We start from the raw sequence: 23094 nt of genomic DNA, 5'->3' as shown, positions 1-23094 counted from the left end.
TTACTGAAAAATATGTGTTTTGTCAAGAAAACGGGTGCGACTGCACTAAGAACATCACAAAATAATTACCAGGATGGAAAAATGAGTTCAGGCTGCATTTCTGTGGCTGGCAGGAGACCAGTGAGCAAGCTAGCAATTGGCTCATGGGAATATCTGTCTCAAATGTAGCATGCACCTTAAAACTGGGGAACTTGCAAGTCTGTTAAGGAAGCTTTTTAAGGCAGTAGCTAAAAGAAGCCACCCACCATTTCTAAGTTTGAAGCCAGAAAGGGCACCTGTGATCACCTTCTCTGAGCCTTTCCCTATCCTCTACATTTCTGCATCAGACTAAATTTCAATTTTGATCTACAGCATTACTTTAATAAATATACTTAAAAAACATTGAACCTAGAATTAAAATGTCACAGAGTGGAGAATTCATTACACTCTTCAGAGGATAATTATTTTACTATTTGAAAATATTATGCCTTCTTTAAGTCTGAAATTGTCCCATTTCATTTTCTGAGAAAATTACAAGTTTCTGCTAGATTTTAAGAGCCAAGTGGTCTGTAAAATCTCTCCCCTTCAGTAGTCCTATGCAGTGATCATTTATTTTATCTTTTAACCTCCCTTTCAATAAATTAAATAGATTGAGCACTTAAGTCTTTCACTATAGACCATGAAAACTACGTTGACTCAGGGGGCAGGAATCCCCATGCAGTCAAATTATGAGATAGCCTCTAGAGTAGAGTTGAAAACATTTCCAACTGTTTGGATCAAAAGAATTGTTTCTGTAACACCTACGTCATGAAGAGATAAGGATCCTCAAAGAGAAGGAATGGATTACTTAGTGAGTTCCATTAGCTTTTTCTTGCAGTTAAGTGTTCTTGCCTTTACTAACCAAGTTAATTTCAAAATGCACAATTTCTGCAATTTAATTGAATCCCCAAAAACGTCATCATAAAGTGACTTGACACAAATCACCAGGAAAAGTTAATTATCTGTTAAATAAGTCATCATTTGCCATTGTCTAGCAGAATCTGAAAATAATATACTGACAATACTTAAATATGTATATAGTGTATTTGCCTGGTTAACAAAAAGAAATCATAATTTTAGTGCAGACTATAATTAGCTTCAAATCAACTTGTCAGAGCATTCCCAACCTATGGGAATCAACAAACCAAGGAACACAGATGAAAAAGCAAGGCTTCAAGTCAATAATTTAAATCAAAATTCCCTGTTTCTTGGTTTAAATTGCAATTAAATTTTCTGCTTTCAATCACTTTCATTTAACTTAGTCAGCCCATTTTGCCAAAAGTCTTTCCCTCTTATTTGGGTACTTCATTTACTTTCATCCTTGACACACAGAAGTATGTTGCACAACATTCTCCCAGCAGCGCAGTCGTGGTTACAGCCACCAGCTGAGTAATGTGGTGGTGTGGTTGGTTTTTTGTTGACCCATCTGCACTGACAAGGGCCATGCAGTAGCAGGGAGGTCTTTGGTAACAGCAACAACATTGCTCTGTCCTGCCAAGTTATCTTCCAGGTGCCTTCCTAGTGCTCAGCAACCTCTTAATACCTGTCTACCTCTCAGTTTCCACTGTTCCACTCTTCAGCTGACTTCATTACATGGCTCTACTTAATTCTCTTTTTATAATTTTTAGCCCAAAATCATGTTTTGTGGCAGGCAGAGAGTGGCAATGCTGATTGCAGGCTGCAGGAATTGCAGGCAATGCCAGTGCTGCCTTGTAGCACTGTTAAAACTGTAGGGTCAGTCTCCTGGTTCAAAAGAGCATCTGCAGATGTATCATCATAAACGTGGTTTGTTTTTGTTTTCTTAAACTGCAATGGCAGCTAACTAACTTATCATCCTAGTCCAGCATCACCAATGTCACGTTCTGTCAGTGAGAGCACATAACAAGACACACATTATGCAGATACAATGCAAACCTTTAAAATTTTTCTGTATAATATAACAAGGTATATTTTAATAATGCTCTAATTTGCCCCCCAAAGTGGTGGAAAACAGGTAAATATTTTGTAGATTTGGGTTACAGCTGAAAAACGTATGTATCTTCCCATTTCTCATGTTGATTAAAGTCAGGAGATAGGTTTGAGAACCAATTGTGAGTGGTCTTTTTACTTCAGTTTACAATGTGAATTAGTATTTTTTTAAAATATTCACCTGACAGAGCTTCAGAACTAAGACAACTTGATAATTTGAAGTCTTAGCAAAAATTAAATAGGATTGGAACCAAGTAGGGAGCAAAAATGAACGACCTACCTAATTTCATCATCCAATGTCCTATAAAATATAAAAAATGTCCAGTATATTCTACAGTACACTTGATTATTAACTTTCTCTCCTGTTTTAGTCATCTAAAGTAATATCAGTAACTCAGGAATATTTTTAAATATGATTTTTATCTTGACAGCTGTACTTTCATTGAGAATGCAGCAAAATCTTATCTGTCTGCATCTTCCAATGGAGTGATCTCATTATAAATGAAATACGTGAATGGTTTTAGTTGGTTTTTAAGTCCTGGCAGATGAATTTAGAATCAGTTTTAATGGAAATACTGGTCCTACTCAAGGACCTCCAAGATACGCTGCAATAAACCAGCCAAGATGAAATACAAGCAAAGAAAAAAAAAAAGAGATCATTCTTACATGCTAGAGCACAAGCTTGGGAACCAAGCTGATGTGCTTATTAAAAGATTATCTTAAATCCAATATCAAACAGTTTAAGATTTACTTAACTTTACTTAACTCTGCAAGGTAATAAAACTGATTGCTGTGGAAACTGCCCAGAGCCTCAGAGATGACAGGAAAGTCATTGTATTTCAAGAAGGACAGAGTCCAGATCCAAAGTGGGACACCTGAATTGTGGTAAATGGCACGCAGCAGGGACCTGCAAGTGCTCTGTTGCATCATGCTCTTGCATCTGTTTCGGTTGCTCTGCTGCGTTGTGCCATGCTCCTAATAACACCTCTGTGTCATATGTGATGTCTGAAGGATTTCTTTTGTGCATGGTGTTAAAATATATCTGTCCAAAAACATTTGGGGTTTATAAATAATCTGTGCATATCTTCTACAGGGAGAGTCTCAGACATTAAAAGCCAGTGCAGGTAGGGAGGGATCTACATTATACTGTAGGTGTGGTTCATAAAATGCTCTTGTGTCTGAGGCAACCTAAATTTCTCTTAAGACTAGGAGGAAAGGAAACTGTAAATGAGATCACAAATACAGCAATCCATAGGTGGAATTCAAAAAGGAGGGGATTTGGTTGTTAAACATGCCTCTGGTCTTCTTAACAGAAGGAAATATCAGCTGAAATGAACTGGATGCCTCTATCCAAATTGAGTCTTTATGCTGAAAAAGTATACTTGAGAAAGCCAGAAAGGTCAAGGTTCATGACATCAAATCATGGATTGTGGCTGGCGGGCCACCTCTGTAATTTCCATGGGGATAACTAAAGAAAACTGAGCAAAGAAAATGTCTGCAACAACTGGGATATAGCTTGAAAAGAACACTGAAAGCCAGATGTCCCAGCAGAATACTTTGGAAGTGTAGGAGGAGGCAGATGGGGATGGGTTTTGTCAATTTTTCTAATAAGTCAGTCAACTCCTCATAGCAAAGAGCCAGTTAATGCAATATGGAATGGTTTAGAAGTCAATTAATATTTTGAAATTAAACAGCCAGCTTGCTTTTTTTTTAATTCTTATTTTAAGGAGATATTAGCTGGAGTAAATAAAAATACTTTAAATTGTCACATTTACAAAAAACATGGATCTGATATGGATTTTATTGTACAACCAGTCATAAGACCTCCCACTAAAACTGGGAACACCAAATTCAGCTTAAAAATATGGTAGGGGAAGAAAATATTGCCTGTGAACAAAGGGGCTTGAATTAATATTATAAAGTTTAATGAAGTCGTGGAGACATGACTCAGGAACAGAAAAGAAAGCCGTATTAGCTGTGCTTCCAATGAGCAGAAGAACAAAACAGCTGTTCAGAACAAAATTTTAATGAAAGAAGTAAGTGTCAGTAGAAAATGGTTAGGTTGAGATGAAGGATCTGTGGAAAAAAGATAACTGGATGCAAATTAAAAACAAGGAGATCAAATTAAAAAACAAAAGCATATGTCCCATAGAATGTATCAGCAGAGTGATGTGCTGAGTGAAACCTGGGGAATAAGATGTGTGCTACAAAATGCAAATAACATCCTCTGCATTGTCAGGATGAATATTGAAATGGCTCAGGAGACCAACAGACTGGGAAATTCAGCCGGCTGCTTTATAGGTATGGATATCTGGAATAAAAATGTTGCTGCTTGGGTTGGGTTGTAAGTCAGAACTGATCAAAAAGTTTGGACTCTAGGCTGCAAAAGTTTTGTTTTCGTGAGAAAGGTCCTTGTAAATTAACATAAAGCAACTCCACTGCAGTTTTTGTCGTTGGCTTTCTCTTGATAAATAGGTCTGGAGGTGTGGCTGAAAGACAATTGCCAGCAAACGTGCTTTCAAAACAGCTAGCCGAGGAGAAGCGTAGGAAGCCAACACCATCAGGTGTAAAAATACACGGAGTTTTTGAGGATGTTGGATCAGGATTTTTTGAGCAAGCTTCCTGCAGTTCTCCCACAGCGTTGTGCATAGATGTCCTGTACAGTTTGTCAGAGCTCAGCAAGGTTCCTGCTAACAAGTGGCGGCTTTGCGATGGCTCCCATCGTTCAGAGGCAGGCTGCAGCTAGCTCTCCATAATCCTGCCTGTGTCTCCTCACAGCAAAAAGCGGGAAAGGTTAAAAAGAACAAGGAAGTTGCACTGTCACGGCAAGATCTGAGTTTCTAATAACAAGCCATTAAAAGTACATCAGTTATAAGTATTCTTGCGTGCACATTGGTAAAGGAGGAAAGGAGATATTGCCAATAAAGTAGGGAAGTGAGTTGTATGTGGACAGTCTTAAAGGCGCACTGTAAGGTAATGATGGGCTGTGCACTCTTAAGGACCCGGATTCAGTTCTGGGCTCTTTTACAAGCACATCGGGAGGAGACACAGTGAGCGCCTGGAGTGCCACCCACTGAGCAGAGAACACGTGGGGTAAGGAGATCTGAGCCACAGAGGAACTCAGGGGCAGTGCTTTAAACAGCCCTGTAGTTGTTTATGAGTGTTATCCACTGTGAAACCCTGCCTTGTGAGGAGGGAGCTTTTATATAAACCGGTGATTAAAGGAAAGAGCTATCTAATTTGGGATGAAGAGAATCACTGAAGAAGTTAATAGTAAAAACAGTTGCTAGAGCAGCTGTTTCAATACAGCTCATTCAACTGGCAGCCAAACTGCTTCCATCTCATGAGTAGGTGACACATTTAATTTCTCTGCACAGAAGTCTCTTAAATACACATCAAGAGAATATTCTGAATTCCATGTTTTTATCCACTTTCTTTGTCCATATATTCACCTAAGGTTTTATTTTGCTCTTTAACTCTGGCACTTTAAAAGGTCATGCTATGGGATATGTTCATCCAGGTAGAATAACACCTTATTATGCAAGAAATGCTGTACACGCTAGTATGAGCCTGATCCAGAATCGGTGCAATCCATGGTTGTGGTTCAGTAGGTTTCAGAAAGCAGTAGGTCTAGACTGAAATGCAGTTGCTGTAAGAGCATATTCCATCATTTCTTTGTTGTCCAGGTCTGTTTGATAGCAATTTGATAAACTGTGGTGTTATTTCTTATACCTAAATGGTATCTTTGTTTTTTGCACATGAACTCTGCAGACCAGTGCTAGCAGTCAAAATCTCTCCATATTTTGGAGGTTCTAGAAAAAGGAGTATATCCTCGCATGCTATTTTCTTCTCTACCCTGTCCCATCTTACCACAGATATATGTGAAGTAGGACTTAAAAATGAATGCAATTCAAGGTCGCTGGAGAGTCACAAACATTCACATCAGTGGCTGTTACGGGCCATTAACTTTGTTAAGAGCCAACATGGAGCTAAAACTCTTGTTGTACCCTGTTAGAGAAAATTAATTCCTGCTTTCTTAGGAATCTTTACTCTCATCTCTGGGCTTGGAAGAGATTGTATTGTTCTAACATTTAATAGTTATGTAAATTAGCTCTAATTTTGTCACTTAGCACCTGTACAAAATTTTCTACTAGAACAGTTCTTTAAAATACAGCGTAAACAAAGTACAAGATGCTCAGGGATGCTGCTCTTTCGATGATGCTTATTTAGGAAACTCTGCATAAGCTATTTACCATAGGTAAAGATGCTCCGGCTGTGCCAGAAGAACACCAGCTATATCTGGTAGGCATGTAGTTGGTGTTAGTACCCAGTTAGAAAGGGAGGTGAGGCGAGGAGTCATGTAAACTGGAAGCCGTTCCTCAAGTCACCATCTTCTCTCTGTGCGTAGACTGGTTGATATCTCATGCACTTGCACCAGCTGAAAAAACAAAGCAGAACATGCAAACATCCACTGTATAACATACATGGGAAGCAGGAGGAGGTGAGTGTTAACTTGAACAGAAAGTGCATTATCTGCCATCTTTGTTCCACTCCAGATGTAATTCAGCAAGAAGATTGAATCTGTGTGTTAGATGGTCTGAGACAGCACCTTGGAAATTGGCAGCCAGTTCCAAGCAAGAGAGGAGAGGGAGGGCAGTAAATGTGTGAACAAAGCCCGGCCCAGGTTATCAAGTAAAACCCCAAGCCAACGGGGGTCCTTGAATATTGAGTGGCTGGAGCTTTTCTTCATTTAAAGTAGAAAAATAGCCTTTGTTTTCCAGGTGAAAAGAAGTACTTTGAGAGCAGTCGGTTGTAGATCATGACAAAATCTGGCAAGCAAAACCAATCTCAGCAGGATTTCACAGCTGAAAATCCATATGAATGGCTTATTGCTTGGTGTTAGCGTACTGTTGTACATACCCATGTGCCACGAGGTTTTGGTCCCTCATTTAGCATTTTTATTATGAATTTTGACTCCATCTGAGATGCTGTGCTTCAAAGAAAATTAATGCTTCTTTTCTGAGAACAAAGATGTTTTCAGTGTAATAAGAATACATTTTTAGAAGTCCATTTTTATGGTCATGGTGTTGGTTATGGTTTTTCCTTTTGTTTTCTTGATAGCAATATGCTCTTGAACTGAAATCAACCACCAGTAAAACAGTAGCTGGGACAAAACTAATAGAAGAAAGGACATAGAGTCTTTCTTTCAAAGGTCCTCATACAGCAAATGTGCACATTAGGAGATTAAAGATCTCCAAAGTGAGGTAAAAGTTTTAAGGACACTGGTAGTCACTCGCAAAGCCCTGTGTGTCCCGTTTCTTATACTGCCTGCCTAACTCAACTTCTGGTCATCCTAATTAGTGTTTTGGAGGTCTCCAAAGGCACTGGGTTTTCTCACTGACTTGGGAATTAGGCTGAATTTAGGCTGCCTGAGCACACCGGTGCTGATTTTGAGCACCTTTCCGTGAGGACCACTCCACTGCAGGGCATGCTGCCGCCCCTCTGGGCAGGGGAAGCTGGGGGCTGCGGTGCTGCCTGCGCCACGGCGCCTGGCACAGAGCACAGAGCTGCACAGCAGAGCGGCTTGCAACGAAAGGGAGTTTACAAAAAAAAAAAAAAAAAAAAAAAAAAAGCAAATTCAATTAGTCAGTTGAAATTGAGTTGGGGATTACAACTTGGATTTTTAGGCCCAGATCCATCAGAGCACTTAAGCACCTGCTTTACCTTCAATACATTTTGCTTTTCAATAACAAGCATTTGCCTAGCTATCAGAGACCTCCAGGAAACCTGGACTTAAATGTGCATTGTAAAACATGGGGGAAGGATGGGAGACAGTCAGTGGTACTTACATAAATTTCACTTTTTCACTCTCTGAGCTTTCTGTGGTTTAAATAATGCTTCCCTAATGTTGCCTCAATGTACTGGTTTTTGTTAAATATCCTGTAAATAATATCAAAATATCATTATATTTAATGAATAATCTGACTTTTTCTCTGAAGAAACTTGTTACTGATCTTAACGTGGGATTTCTTTAGTATTACTGAGTGGAATAAGAACCTTAATGTCATTTTAGTTTGATTTCTTTGTGTGAAGGGCTGACAGCTCTCCCTTCTCTCTCGTCACCAAACATCTAAAGAAAGCTCCGTTATTGAGAGATTACTGCACTGGTCCTTGGTCTTGCAGAGATTTCATCAGAAACATTTCGTTTTTAATGGACAATGGAAAGTGTTCAGCTGTCCATTATTACACTTCTTTGTACACAGTCTAAAAATATAAATGGAAATTATAATTACATCTGTAATGCTTGGTCCCAGCTGAAATCACTTTAATCCCAATGCGGGGGAAAAAAATCAATAAAGAACCCTTAACCCTGGTCTTTTCCTCCTTAGACGTCTCGTTTTCAGTTGTACTAGTTTATACCACAAGTTTTACAAGTTTCTCAAGGAACTTCAGTACACGGAAACCATTTTGCATCCTTAGAATGGTGTTGGTGCTCTCTGCTTTTCTGACGTAGAAACTGGAATGTTCTTGATTGTTGGTTTATATTGTAGCTGTTTCATGTGATGTGAAATTCCTCCCTTTTACTTTTTCATCATTAAAAAAGAGTGGCCTTTGAAATGTTGCAGAGTTCTTTTAAAGAAAATCCCATTTTACTGGAAGTAGAATTTCACTTGTTTATTAAAGAGGAACCCAAGTCAGCATTAAAAATGAGCACGGAGGTTTAGAAAAGACATCAGTCTCAACTCACCACAGGGCCTCTCTCCTATATTGTGTTTTTTTCCTATGGGATTCAAATAGTAGGTCTCTCAAGGTTAAATATCAAGTTCAGGTTTTGTGTTTTTCCCTATCCCCATCTGTGAGCACATGCACATCAAGTGTTTAGTGTTTCTGCACCTTTCTGCAAAGCTGGACTTAATGCTGATAGTGGTTTTGTTTTGAATGTGTTTTGGGGAGGGGAAAGAGGACTACTTTTGTCCTGTAAGTCGTTAATTGTCTACTAATTGCATCTTCCTCTGAAGCATTGGGCTCTGGTAGCAGTCAGAGACATGGTGCATGCACACTCAGCTGCATCGCCCCAGGTGCCACATTACCAATATTCAGAGGTGCAGAATCTGTGTAGTAGAGGTGTGCTGTTCGTCTGGGGGAACGCCTGTTCCTTAGCAGCTGTACCTAAACACCTCCATCTAGGTCATGAGCACTCAAAAAGCAAAAAGTAAATTAATGGTATTGGTCTGTCTTTCCTCTGGATACCTGCAAGGGAGTACCAAAAAGGAAGTTTCCGTGTGAAGTGAGGCATTTCAGCAACTCCCATCTCGTACTCCAGCTATTTAGTTGCTATCTCAGGCTTTCAGACCTTAACTTCCTGACTTCATTCCAGGATACAGATGTCTCATTCTCTGCCTGCCCTCTTCTCCCCTTTCAGATACCATTTTCCTATACAAGAGCCTAAATCCAAAGCTCACTGAAATGCTTCCATTGACATCCAGAGGCTTTGGCTGAGTCTGGATGAGGCCGGGGGACCAAATTTCATGTACCATTAAGTTATTTCCTCTTCTCTGTCTGGTATTTGGGCAGGGCGCAGATCTCTTTCCATCTTCACTTCCCTCTGCAAAGTGCCTTGATGGTTTTTTTATGAACTTGCCACTTCAAATCTATCACATCACACAATCTGAAAATAGGCAGAATGATACTGTAGTAGTGACCTTTATTGTTCATTAGTGAATCAGCAGCCTAGCGTACTGTGGTTTTAAATGAGCTATAAAAACCGGTTATTTTCGATGATGATTCCCTTGATTTGAACATACTAGAGCATAGATAATTGTTTGATTGATTCATTATGTAAAAAATTTGTTTCAAGGTAGAGGGTATTTTTGTTTAATTTAAAAATAAATAAAAAATCCAGCCAAATTGAGACATGCTGTCTTTAGGGTTGTCTGGAGTCTTTGCCAGGTTCTTACCACGTTCAAATAGGGAGGTGCCACTTCTCTGTTTCTCTCTAATGGCATACTGGGCCTTACTGGGTGGCACAGGAATAGGTACCCAGGGGTACCTCTCTGACTGCGATGGTGTTTATCATAATCTAAACTGAAACTGCTGGTAGCATTGTGACTTACACATATGACTCTACTGCACATGCTAGTCTTTGCCACATGATGTGTGTATATATTTAAAGGAAACCAAAGTCTATAGCTGGTGGTGCTTTCCAGAGCCTCTCTTTATCTCAGTACTGGCCTGCTTCTGTCTTTCAATTGTTGTGTTGTTAACTTTGTAAGGTATCACTAATTTCCAGCTATTAGCATCAGGGTCCCATTGGTATGGGAGGTGGTGTTTTGGTGCATCCTTAGAGCCCATTTTTTTGGCCTCTGCTTTGTGCTCCCTCTTCCAGCTTCATCATCCTGACATCTTCTGTTCTAGGTACATGACTAAGCTGATAGAAGTGTTTCCACGGGCTGTGGTTGCTCTCTCTAGAAGATTGCTGTGCTCCGAGAACTTTGCTGTTGCAAATTTTATCTCGTCATCTGGCATGCAGTATGGTGTGCAGATGGCACAGAAGAAATTTGTTTAGAAGTTGCATATCTCCTGTATTACAAGTGCTGGGGGGATGCATAGATCTGGGATATTGGGGATCGCACCAGTTCCCAAAGATCAAAGGATGCTGCATGCCCAGGGACCACACTGGTATGTCCTGGATGCATGATGCTGCCTCAGACAGAAACACATGTGAAAAATCACATAGGTCTGATGGTGTCATGTTTTCTTCCCTCTTTGCTGGCATTGCCAGGGGCAGTGCTGCTGGAGGAGAAAGCAAAGAAAAGAACGGTTGCCAGGCCAAGAGAGGAGTAGGACGCAGCTGCTGTTGCTGGATAGGAGAGTGTGCAGAAGGATCTTCAAGGAGGAGAAAGGAGGGGAGCAGTGGGGGCAAAGCAGTGTTACAGTGATGTATTTGGTAGCAGCGGCATGTGTGCATCTCGTACACACACAGCTACTCTGCGGGGCGTGTTGAAGGGGTGGTTGAGGAGCCAAGCAGGCTCACAGCTGTGTCTCACCTCTCTCGAATCTGCTTCTGCCACCAGAATCTGGTGTGCTAAACCCTCCTAATCTGAACAAGTAAACAGCCTGTCCCAGGCTGCCATCCCAGAGAATGGCAAGGATTTTGTAAATAAAGGAAACAATTGAATGATAAGTTCACACTTCAGCACACTGCTTAACAACCTGATAACAGTTAATTACATACAGTATTTTTAAATGCAGCAACAGGGAGATAACTCATGCAGAGATGGAGCACAGACACTTGGGCCTCGCAACTGAAGGTTAACCTCTTACTACCCATGTCCCTAAAGAGGCCAGTGACCTGTATCTCCCAAATCTCCCCAGCTTTGAACATTTGCTGGCCAGCAGCGGCTGAGGGACATCCATAGCATTTCCTCAGCCCAGGTGAGTGCAGGGGGCAGAGCTGGAGGAAGCTGTGCTCAGCCCACGGAACTTGCAGGGCCCCACTTGGAAAGAGCAACCTGTGTCCTGCTGGGCAGGACACGCAGGGTGCTAAAACAAGGGATGTCTCCACCACGGGCAGCAGGTAGAGTACATCCCGTCGGCAGGCGCTGTGCTTGCTGCAGCTGCACTGGTGTTAGTGTAACAGTAGAAGCTCCTAAGGAAGAAGCCAGCATAAACACAGCTGGAAGGGGCTGCAGTCGCAGGGCGCTCGCGGCCGTCTTCATGTCTCAGCAGCTGCAGGCAGTGCTACTGCTCTCTGGGCACCGGGTGGGACGTTTCCGTCTCTCCCAGCCCTGTGGGATTCAGGGGTTTGACCCTTGTTATTTAAAGCTCAACCTCAGGACGTACGCTGTCAGAGCGCCTGCAAAGTTTGTGACTTAATACAAGTCTAATTAACTGATTTGCTTATCCAAATGTGGAGATTTACACGCTTTTGTGGAGGCAGCTGTAAAGTTATAACTTCAGCTGTTTATCATGCCCTGAGCCTTTAAATCTCAATTATTAAAGGTGGTGTTTAATGGCTGGCTGGAAAAGGGGTGGTTACCAGAGTGTTAATGGAGTGCTGCAAGCCAGGAAATCTATAATCTAATGCCTGTATAGAAATGAATGGCTCTAACAAAAGAAAATATAAGGGAAGGGGGCTGGGGGATGGGGAGGCTCTATTTACAGGCTGCTTGTGCTGTTTAGGAGCAAATCAATACATGAGCAGTGGAGGAACAATGGGGATTGAAATACTGCCTGAAGAAACCAATAAGAGCTGCTTGTTTTTAAGGTCCCCCTCTCCCCCCCAAAAGCAGGATCTTTCTTCTTGGATGTTGAGCCTTGCCTTGACTGCGGAGGGGAGAGAAGGGAATGACACTTCCCAGGGAGTTTAACAGAATGTCTGGACCTAGAAACAAAATGAAACGGAGGGAAAAATAACCAGCTACAGTCAGTTTCAAAAATCATTTTCCTTTTTTTATTGAAGCATGATTTTACTACCCAGTTTGTGCCATTGGAGGCAGAATTGACAGCCATGCTTCATCATGGCAATGGGAGAAAACGCTGCAAGGAATGCTTTAATTTAAATGAGAGATGCTTTAAAAAAAAGAAAGAAAGAAAGAAAGCCTGAAAGCTTGGTAATAACATTAATAACCAGTTCTTGCGGGTTTTTACTAGCCCACTAAAGATCAGACAGCGTGTTAAGATCCCAGCGGCTGAACAGTAAAGACCCAGGCCCAGGCTATTATTTCTTAGGAAGATTCTTTTAATGACTTCTGTTATTTGTTGAAAAATCATTTTAACAGCACAGCTGAATAATCACCATGCTTTAAATTCATTCCATGTGAAAAATGAGAACAGGATAGAATTTGGTTTTACGTCCCTTTGAAAGCGCTGAACGAAAATGGCACAGATAGGAGCAGTGAATGGATAGGCTACTGGAGGAGGCTTCCCAGGGTGGTGTGTTTGTTTCTTTCTGAAGGGGAATTTGGACTGTGGCAACAGAATTGCTTTTAAATCAAATGAAAATCTCCCAAACCACCACATGACCTTTAATTTTTACCCTGGTAGCCTCTGAAAACAGCATAGATCTGCAGGAGAGCTTAGGGTGAGGTGAAGACATCTGAATTTTTGGTGTTTCTGGCTCTTGTGCTGCTGTACAGGGCCAGTGGTGGGGTCTCGCCTGTCTGTGCCCCTCTCCCTTCCCACTGGACGTCTGCTTTTTGGGACAGTAGCTGGCTCTTCTCCTGGCAGTGTTAGCGAGGTGCCCACATCCACTGGAGTTACTGCACAGTACTGTGGTACAAATATCCCATAAGAGAGACTACACGTGAGCATTTCACCCAGGTGATGACAGTTCTGCACTTGTTTGGACTTCTCTGTATTAGTTTGTCTGCTTTGAAAGTCAAAATTCAGCTGAGAAACCTAAAGCATTTGCTTCTTCTGCTGGCTTCAGCCCTTTGAAAAGCTTTCTGTCCTCCTGTGCCGCTTGGCCTGCATCATCTTAGAAACGTGACGCAAGAGACCAAAGGCCAAGAACACTTAGTTTATAGCAAGAGCTTTTGGCCTCTGCTGATCTGCAAAACAAAAGACCAAAGGGACCTTAAAATCCCATCCAGGTCTCTCCCCAGCAGAGCACAGGGGTTCCTGAGTAACAAGCGTGCTTGCTTAGCATTGAGAGTAGGTTACCAATGCCAAGAGGTTAATGACTCGCGTGGTATTATGTTGTGTTGAATAATGAGTAACATATGAAATGACACATGTTGTAATGACTCGCTACTTAAAGTACCAATCTACTTAAGACCCCTTTAAGCTCGAAGAGATCACAGAATAGCGATGTCTTGTTCAATAGGTGCTGCTTTATTTTATGCCTCCTGGTAGAGGAGATGTGCCATGCCTGAGAGCATACAAACAAAGCAAGTGGTGAATTGAGTAGGAAGGATTATTGGACTAGTTGTTTTGAATGCTCATTGGGCATTTATAGAGCACCAGCTAACATATTTGGGGCTTGTTGCTGTTGATTTGAGTTTTTTAATCCTGATTATCACAGTTCCTATATTTGTAGGTTGGATTTAGGGAAGGAAAGAAAAGGGAGCTTTGCCTGCGGGATAGGATTATCAGAAGCTGGTCTGAGATCTTCTGTGGAAAACAAACTAATGCTGGAGCACAGGAGCAGCATAAAGTGTTCCATGGCTTTGTTGGTGATGGGAGGCGGTTTAATTAAATGGCAGCCTAAACCATGATGTTAACCAATCTGTGACATAGTCTGGGCCCTTAGGGATTTAGAACAATCAGTTTGTTTGTGTGCAGAATAAACTGTTGGTGCTACCATAAGAAATCTTAGTAATCTTATAGTAAAGTTTCAGACCTGTCAAATTGCCGTTTCCCTTTCTGACAGTTGCTTCTGCAGTCTACTTGTGTGCTTGGAAAGTTGGGACAAAAGTCTGACAAAACTTTACACTTGGCCCCAGATGTAAAGATGACTGGGGCAACTGAATAGCTCCAGTTCCTAATAACTGCCCAGGTAGCTGCTGGGCCCAGCAGCTCAAAGGGTTTGTCCCTCTGCAAATAAAAAAGACTGTTCTCCAGTCACTTTAAGGATAGACTTCAAGTGGAGTAATATAAACTCCACAGTTGCATTCCAGGACTGTGGTGTTTTTGCTGTTTGTTTCTAAATACTCAAAGCCATAGTATTGTAGAGAAAGAAAAACTGCACACGTAAGCTCTTACATTCAGGCCAGTCAAGACCGCTGCTCAACTTTGCAAAACTGTGTGCAAGGGCAGGGAATCTGGCCTGCATCTCATCAGAAATGTACTCTTGCTTGAATATCAAACAAACTCGTATGGATCCCTCCTTCTCCAAATCCAAAACAAATACAAGTCCTTTAAAAAGGAGAGAGATCTTTCTGCTCTTTTTTCCACTAGTAATGCAGGTCGTGAAATGATCATTATTTTTATGGGACTGCAAAGCCTATAGAAGTCAAAGCTATGTAATATACATTGCAGAGTGTTCTGCTAATCCCGTCCAACCGCAGTCGTGCCTGGCCCAGGGAAGAGGGTCTGGTAACTGGAAACCTGACACTGAAGGAATTCCAAACACAGTCCTCAAACTAAAAACAGCTCTCTCCACATGGCATGTGCTACATGAGAGCCAGGGATTGTATTCGTTTATGTTATCTGATTTTTTAGCCTTGCGTTGTTGATAAAAGAACAGGAGAAGAAAGCACCTCCACCAGCTCAGCCCATAAATAATCTGTGTGTGGTGTGTTTGAGGTTAGTATGACATTGCTAGACATCTGCCTTGTACTGAGAGGTACAAGCCTCTCTCGCAGACAGGAGCCACAGAGCACTTCCTTGCGCTGCAGATTCCTCCCAGCATTAAGATACCAAATTTGATTTCCTGTGGTTTTTTAAAATGCAAAACCTATCATTGGCTATGGGAAGTATTGGTCTGAAACAGCAAAGAATATTTGTTACAGGAGTATATCACCTATTAAGATGTGGAGACAGACTTTAATGAAGCTCAGAGTCGTGCAGTTATTTTTTTTGTAACCTGCAGTATTTTTTTTGTATTTTTTAATGAACATGGAATATTAAGCAACAGAATTTCTTATTGCCACAGACTACAAACAGCACAGCAACGTCTTTAATACTGTATCTGGAGAGAGAGGGGCTACGTGGTCTTTTCAGTCAGTTGTTTTTAGTGTACATTGAGAACAGCTTTATAAAGACACAGTAATGTATTTGATACTCTAAGATTGTTTATTTGCATAATTTAATTCTTACATCTGCTCCTTTTTTCTTTAAAAGTAGATCCTCCTGGCTGAGAACAAACAGCTTGCAATCGCAATGCCTACAATAGAGTTCTTCAGTGAGAATCTGGACACAGATAGGACCTTGTTGCTTTCTCCTGTTCTTTAATCACAGCCTGAGCTGCCTGATGCCATCACCCAGAGTCTCTCTATGTCTTGCTTAGACATGAAAGAGATTGCAGCCAAATGTGGGCTTTCCATTTGCCACTTAGTCTGTGGCTGTCTTTGAAGTTTATTTCAAGAAGTACTCCCTGACAAAGTAAGAAGGCAGTTTTTCATGTGAGATTATATCCCTTGCAAAATATTCCTGCAGCAGCTAGAAGGAGGCAGTGATGTAAGAAGGGAGCATTCCCTTCCTTGCTTTTTACCAGGTACTAAGAATGTGACCTCTGTGATTCTCCCCATAGAACAGAGGCAAGAAAAACTCTTTTGTCATGATGAAATCCAAACCCCCAACATGATGGGGCACAGCATGAACAGCCAGATCGTCTTTTTGCTTTCCTTTGCTTTGAGATAACCCGAGCATGTGTCTTTGCAGCTTATGTTAAAGGTGACCTGCAAATGGGGGTTAACAATGAAACACAGTAAACCTGAAATGAAATGTGCTCTTTTTTTCCTTTTTTTTTTTTTTTTTTTAAACATTAGGTATTTAGGCCGGTGTGACAGGTACGCTCTACCCTGTGAGACTCTTGGCAACTGAAGAATCACTGAAATGGTGTCTTTTAAAAACAAAAAAAAATGGAACTATAGAGAGCAAAAACTGTTTTGGTTAGTGTTTTTTTAAACATACAGATACCCATTTGACTTCAGTGACTAAATATTATTTTGGGTAAAAGAAGCCCTTCTTATGTATTCTGAATCCTTTAGTTCTGTTTTAAATAATTCCAGAAGCGTTCAAAAATTCTGCAGCAAAGCCAGAATATATTAGGTCTTACATGCTTTGTGCTTGAAAGGTAAATAAAGCAGAGATAGAAAAACAAACTAAACTATTTCAGGCTTTACTTGTCATAGAGAAAAAAAAACATGTACTGCTAATTGAATGTCAATCGCCTGCTTTAACTGCTTTACAAACAGGTTACCTGCTTTACTTGGACAAAGCTCCTTTTTGCTCTTAAAGCTCAAAATTAATCGCAGTGCCTACCCCGTCAGTCATGTAGAAGATGAACCCATAGAGCTGCTAACCAGCATGTGAAGCTATATGGCCAAACATGTCTGCAGCTACCTCTGCGTGATCTATGCTTCTGCTTCAGGGGAAGGTGAGATTTCTCTCCCTCATGATAAAATGAACATTTTAAGGGGCACCTTGCGTGTGACATTCTCGAGGGGTGCATTTTCACACTACCCCACTAGCTTTGCCCTTTCTTGAAGCTGGTGCTTCTGCCTGCTTGCCTTCTACTGCTTCCTCGGTCAGCAGCCTCTGCTGTTAGCTAGGCGCACATCACTGATGGATCTTCCACTGGAAGCCAGCAGAGCTGAACTGTCAGCAGAAACACTTTTTGAGCTCTGAGATCAGTTCCTTCCCAGGATGTTGTGTCAACTTCCCCACCTTCTGCCTGCCATTAATTTCACTGGGCCCACAGGTCAAACAACTGACCAAAAATCTGGAAAACAGCTGACGGTCAGAGCAGCTCCTACACAGCATGTCCTCTCAAAGGACACACTCCTGGCCTGGTCCTTTTGAGTGGCTGGACCTGCTTGACCCAATTTGTGGATTTTTGATCAGTCCCCTGGGTCACTGATTTTCCACTTGAGGTTATTGGTTTGACCCCCAAACCATGGGTCACTTGGGAGGTGTGATATGGCCCCATGAACTCTGAACTCATCAGGAGCCTACAAAAACAGCAACGAAGGGGAGAAGAATTTCATTAGGGCCTCCTCAGAGGTGGCAGTGTCTGCCAAGGGGAAAGGCAGGGGTTGTTTTGCTTCTTGCAGAAATAAGCATAGCAGCTACAAGGGGCTGCCAAGTAGAAAGGGCTTGGTTTGAGTTGTTACGGCAATTTCTTTAAGGGTAAACAACAGCATATACTTTTACACCATAAGCTATCAAGTGAAAATGCTGTTTTTCCAGAGAAACCCTGCTTTTGCTGCCTGGAGCAGCCCCATCTCCCAGACTTACTCCTAATGGTAACAGCATTTCTATAGTCAGAGCATGGCATCTAGAGATGGTTTTTCTACCTCAGCAAGTTTGACTTTCTGAGGACTAATTTGAAGCACTTGGGGAGGAAAGGGCTGTTTTCTCCTGTATTCGAAGATGTGCCAAATGGAGGTTCATGTCAGAGACTCCCCAGGCTGGTCGTTTGCAGTGAGCAGCTCCCTGAGAGCAGGCTTCACCGAGCAGGGCTAGTAGGTGGGGAGGAATTAATCTTGAGGAAATAAATCAGCTTCAGCATGCAGTGTTGGTCATAAAAGGGAAGCAAAATGTCATTCTTTGTGGATTTGCATGCAAAACACCCACTGGATCATCAGGGGAAGTGAGCTGCAGAGGGTGGTACAGCCACGGGGATATTCTTCATGAAATTTCCCCTGGTCATGATGACTGGAGGCTGCCTTTTGGGCCAAGTTACCAGGGTTTACCCAGCTTTTGCTCATGAGAGAGTTGCAATAGTCATTTATTAGATTCCTGATTATATTAATGCCAAGGCTGCCAAAAAAAATGGCACACCTTCCCATCCTTCCGGGGATTTCCTAAAGGATCCATGTGAAGTGGATTCAAGCCTTGTCTCTCTGCACAACCTCTCCTCCAGCTGCTGCCCCCCAGCTCTGAGGAAGATACTCCAGAATGATAGCAGCTCTGGGTATTTCCCAGATAAACTGGTCTGAAAGAGAGCAGCTTGCATATTTATGTAGTTTTTAAGAAAGATTTTGCCCCTCGTTCATGTTCCTCTGCAGTCTGCCTACACAGCAAGAGGTGGTATAACTGTAAGTGAACCGATGGTGGATTCTAGTTTTCTTGCTTAGGTAACAGCAATGAGGACTGTGTGGCACAAGCTCAAAATGCTTGGGTGCATGCCTGAGGTCTCTGGCACATCTTTGCTGCACAATTCTAGGTGAGAGCTGCCTGAATGTGCTGCCTCTGCACACACTTCCACCCAGAACTGGACTGCCTGAGCTTTCCTGGAAGCAGCCCTGCCGGGAGCCAAGCGGGCTGGCTGGATAGCAAAGCGCATCCCCCTCTTCCTGCTGCATCCAGACCCATCGTGTGAGCTGAGGGATGAGCTGTGCTGAAGGCTCGGGAGATGATGCTGGTGGCTCGGTCCTGTTCTCTGCAGTCATTTTGGTACCAATTAATCTTGATTTTGTTATTCTAGGGTCATTCAATTTTGTAGTTAGATCTCTGTCCAAAAGCTGCCTGGCTTCTTGGTGAATTCTGGATCTGTGTCCAAGCTCGGTCCCATTAATGTGATCCACAAGAATTTGGTTGATTACAGCTGCTGATGAGAACATCTTTAAAATCTAATAACCAGGATCTCGAGTGTTACCCTAATTAAAAGGTGATGGTTGTAGGTTTGACATTTGTTCTTGTTGCTTTGCTGCTTGACACAAAGCAGTTCTTAACATTGCAGAAGCCCTTTTAGATTGGATGTGCGTTATTGTGCACAGAAGAATTAAAAGCTGTGTGTGATGGGACTAACTAGTGAACAAGTCTTGATAGAGAAATACATGGAGCAACTCCTCGGCCTGCTGTGGAAATAAGGCTTCGTTGCAAGGCGTAGGTGTGTGAGCAGAGATAGCAGTTGTCTCAACACATGCGGTTAGGAGTCCTTTCAGTATCTCAGAGGGTGGCTTCAGGCCCTTCAGCACTTTGTCTGGACTGTCTCACAAGGAGAGAGAGGGGGGAAAAAAAGCCAAGAGTGCCTGTCTTTTATAATGTTCTGTTTTTAAAGCAAAAAGTCTCTGGGGAGCATGGGGTCCTAAAAGTCCAGGGCCTGGAATTCTTCCTTTTGCTCTTTCCATTTTAAACAGGAAACATTTGCACTAAGTTATTCCAGGGGGAGAATTGTAGGTTCATTTCAAGGCAGATAATGTTTGTTCATTGCCTATGTCCATGATTTACCCCATGGGCTTAAACGAGTGCAGCAGAAAACCACATGTTTTGTTTTACTTCATGCAAAACAATTTCAATGGAGTCTGGGAGTCCAGATTAAGAAAGGGGAGGTGAGCTTGTAAAATCTCTGTGTGAACAAAAGAGAGGCATTGATGAATTGTGCACACCTGATCTGCTGTACCATGAACGATGACTTTTTTTAATAAATCTATGGAAAGGCTATTTAAACAGTTGATGAGTTTAGTCCCAAACCAACAGAGCAGGTGTAATTGATTTATATTTTCGGCCCCTGTTTTGGGTCAAAGCCCTGCCTTCTTCCTTCAGCTCACACTTAGAGAGGAGCTTCCTGTGCAGTCAATGGGAGGTTTTGCCTAAGTGCAAAGGCATTTGCAATCAGACTGGCAAAAACTCCTAATTGAGTTGAACTTTTGTGGGTACTCTGGCGACATGTCTGTGAGAACAATTATTTTTGCCATTTCGAAAGTATCACAAGTTAAGCTGTACTAGGAAAAATACCAGTCCTTCATTAGTGCAAATCATGGAATTAAGATGCAGAAAGCTACAGAGAGGGCTCGGTGGCACATCCTCAGGGATGACATGTTCACATGTTGCTTTTCACGTGAACTAGAGCTTGTCAGATCCATACTGATGCAGATAAGTTACAGACAGGTTACAGAGCTGTTGTAACATCGAGCCTTCCAGATCACAGGAGTTTTTTTTTGAAACCCCATTGGCAGCTTGCCTGTTGCACACAGGTATAGTAGCCTGACATCCCTTGTGTTTCTTCCAGGACTTCCAGTTTTTCCAACTGTAGTGTTTGGAAAGCTTTACGGTCTGACATGTTAGGAGAAAAAATAGTGGGAAATGGCTTGGAAAGCGTGAATATTTGTGCATGTAAAGCTTATGGGATTTGCAGACTTGCAGACCCAACTCATCTGTTTATCCTCAGGCCAGATAAGATTCAGTCAAACATGCATTGTTTAAAGGAGCTTTGTTTCCATTATGGCAAATGGATCACAGGAGGCTGAGTTTGGGAGCTGAAGGGCTCCAGTGCTCCCCCATTGTAAAAGGGCCGTGATGTGTGCTGGACCCTTCTTCCAGCGTCCTGGGTGTTGCAGACTTCTGTAGCTTGCAGGTGGGAGGGTTGTTATCCTTCAGAAGTTCTTTTGACTCATCTGGACAAGTCATGGTTGAGGTGGCATTTCCTTTCCCAAAGTACACATAGACTGTGAGCACAATAATGTGCCTCTAGGCTTGCAGACTGCCTTTTTATGTGCTTTATTGTGTTCTTCTTCCTCAGGCGTGGACCTGCAGAACCACTGGAATATTTAACAGGACCACGAGTAATATACAAAGAGAGAGATCTTCCCTACTACCAAGGAGGACAGCCCGCTGTCCACCCGTCGAAGGGGAACTACATCCGCGCACCAGACACGAGAGTGGCAGAATTGAGGTACCCCCAGTACTACCCAGCCCCGCCCGTTGCAAACCAGCACAAAGGTCCCCTCCGGCAGGACGTGCCACCTTCCCCTCCTCAGCCCCACCGTGCACCAGCTTATAACGAAATTGTCCGACACCGTGGGACCAGTCCAGACCAGTACCAGTACAGGCAACAGGATCCCAGGCAGAAGAACCCCATGACAGCAGCTGTATAGCCACGCACTGGACTTGCCAGCACAGCCCGGGAGGACTTCTGTTGGACCTCGGCCTTTTAGAGTTGTTCCACACGTGGCTGCCTGTAAGAGTGGCATTAGACCTGGAGTCGTTTGCACTGAGCTGGGCTCAGCAGAGGTGCTTTCTAACAGGCGAACTAAAGCCACGGGAGGTACGATGTGTTTTGAGTACGTGAGGTACCAGACAGTTGAGTATTTTTTAATTCCTTTTTTAAAATAGAAAGTGGCTGCTGGAAATGAAGCGCAACACTCATTACACCTCAGGGCTATTTACCGAACCCGGCTGCACCTATGCAGCACACAGCTGTCTGCGTAAGGGCAGCGGCGTCACCGGAGTTTACTTCAGAGCACTGTTGCAGAGCCTTAAAGTGAGAACACAGCATGCAGTGCGGACTTCTTGCGGAGCTGGGGATCTTGTGTAATCCGTCAGCTGACCAGGGACCTCGTGGGGTTAGCCGCCACATTCCAGGCTTGTTCAGACCAGCAGCTCTGCATCTTAAGGATGCTGCAGTCCCAGATTTGTAATCTGGCCGTTGTCTTCCTCTTTCTATTTGATGGTGGCAGCAGTTTATCTTGTAGCCTTCATTATTATTTTTTTTTGCAGTTTGCATAGCAAGATTCTCCTCTTGTTGCACCTGCTGCACTTGGAGTAAGGCAACAAGTTTTATCCACCATGCTTGAGCAGGCTTGCAGAGGACAAGGCAGCCGGCCATCTGAGAGGTGTGTGTCTGGGTGCATGTGTGTCTGTGAACACTTCTTAGTTACACAACGTGCACTCTTTACATGTAAACCCCAGAGAGCAGATCCTTAGTTGTTCTCAGCAAGTGTCGCTCTCGGGTTTTCAGTGGAGCTAGCCTGTAAGAAGTGGCTGCGCAGGTGACCGCGGGCGTGGAGTCCCTAACTCCCGTTAAGTTAACATATCAGGTGCTGCTTTGGCTCAGGCAGGGCAGCCCAGTTCCCAGCCCGCTGGCCAGGAAGACAGCCAAGTGCCTGCCAGTGGCATGCGAGTCGATCGAGTGCCTGCGCCCTGCCCTCGCCAGCCTGCTGCCACGGGAAGGCACCTGTCAGAGCAGGGCTGCCCGCAGCCTCCGCAGAGAAGCTCAGCCTCAGGCGGTGCCACGTGCCAAACGACTCCAGTTCCTGCAGTCGGGGGCCAGCAGGGAGAGAGGCTTTTCGCAGTGAGAGGTGAGGAAAAAAGCGAGGAAAGGAACAGAAAGAGCTTTGAAACCTTGGGGCCCCGGAGGAAGAGGAGGGAATAGCTGTAAGCGGTGAGTTATTTGTAAGAGTACATGGGAAGAGAGGAGGTAGGAGGTGGGTGGGTGGGGAGCTGGGGGCGCACGATGCTGGGGCTCCTGCCTGGCTCTTTGCCCCGTGCAGCCTGAGCTCGCTGTGCACCCAGCCTGCCAGGAGGCCAGAAATACACGATGGCAGCCACAGAGACATAGCTACCTGGCCCAGCAGGGCTGGGGGCCCTCAGAGGTTTATCTCAAGGATGTTGTTGCAGGGAAACCATGCAGTCTTGCCACCTAGCAATATGAAGTCGCCAAGTGCCCTTAATTCCTCAACTTCTGTCTTTTGGGAGTGTTATTAAATAGTTTGGGCT

At 43.1% G+C, this 23094-nt stretch overlaps 1 protein-coding gene across 5 annotated transcripts in view; it reads left to right on the top strand.

Moving 5' to 3' along the window:
* The window catches only part of PARD3B (par-3 family cell polarity regulator beta), a 397678-nt gene extending 374901 nt beyond the window's left edge, over positions 1-22777 (top strand). For 4 of the 5 annotated variants that reach the window (XM_084288820.1, XM_084288819.1, XM_084288821.1 and 1 more), the window contains one exon: positions 21119-22777. In XM_084288820.1, the coding sequence (XP_084144946.1) occupies positions 21119-21473 (355 nt within the window). In that variant the 3' untranslated portion in view covers positions 21474-22777. The remainder of the gene's footprint in view (positions 1-21118) is intronic. The other variant, XR_014618549.1, reaches the window with a different exon arrangement.
* The last annotated feature ends 317 nt before the right edge of the window (positions 22778-23094 follow it).

Source organism: Netta rufina, assembly GCF_964035555.1.
Source record: "Netta rufina genome assembly, chromosome: 6".
NCBI lineage: Eukaryota > Metazoa > Chordata > Aves > Anseriformes > Anatidae > Netta > Netta rufina.
The sequence above is the reverse complement of the archived record's forward strand: the minus strand, read 5'-3'. Positions and strand labels throughout refer to the sequence as shown.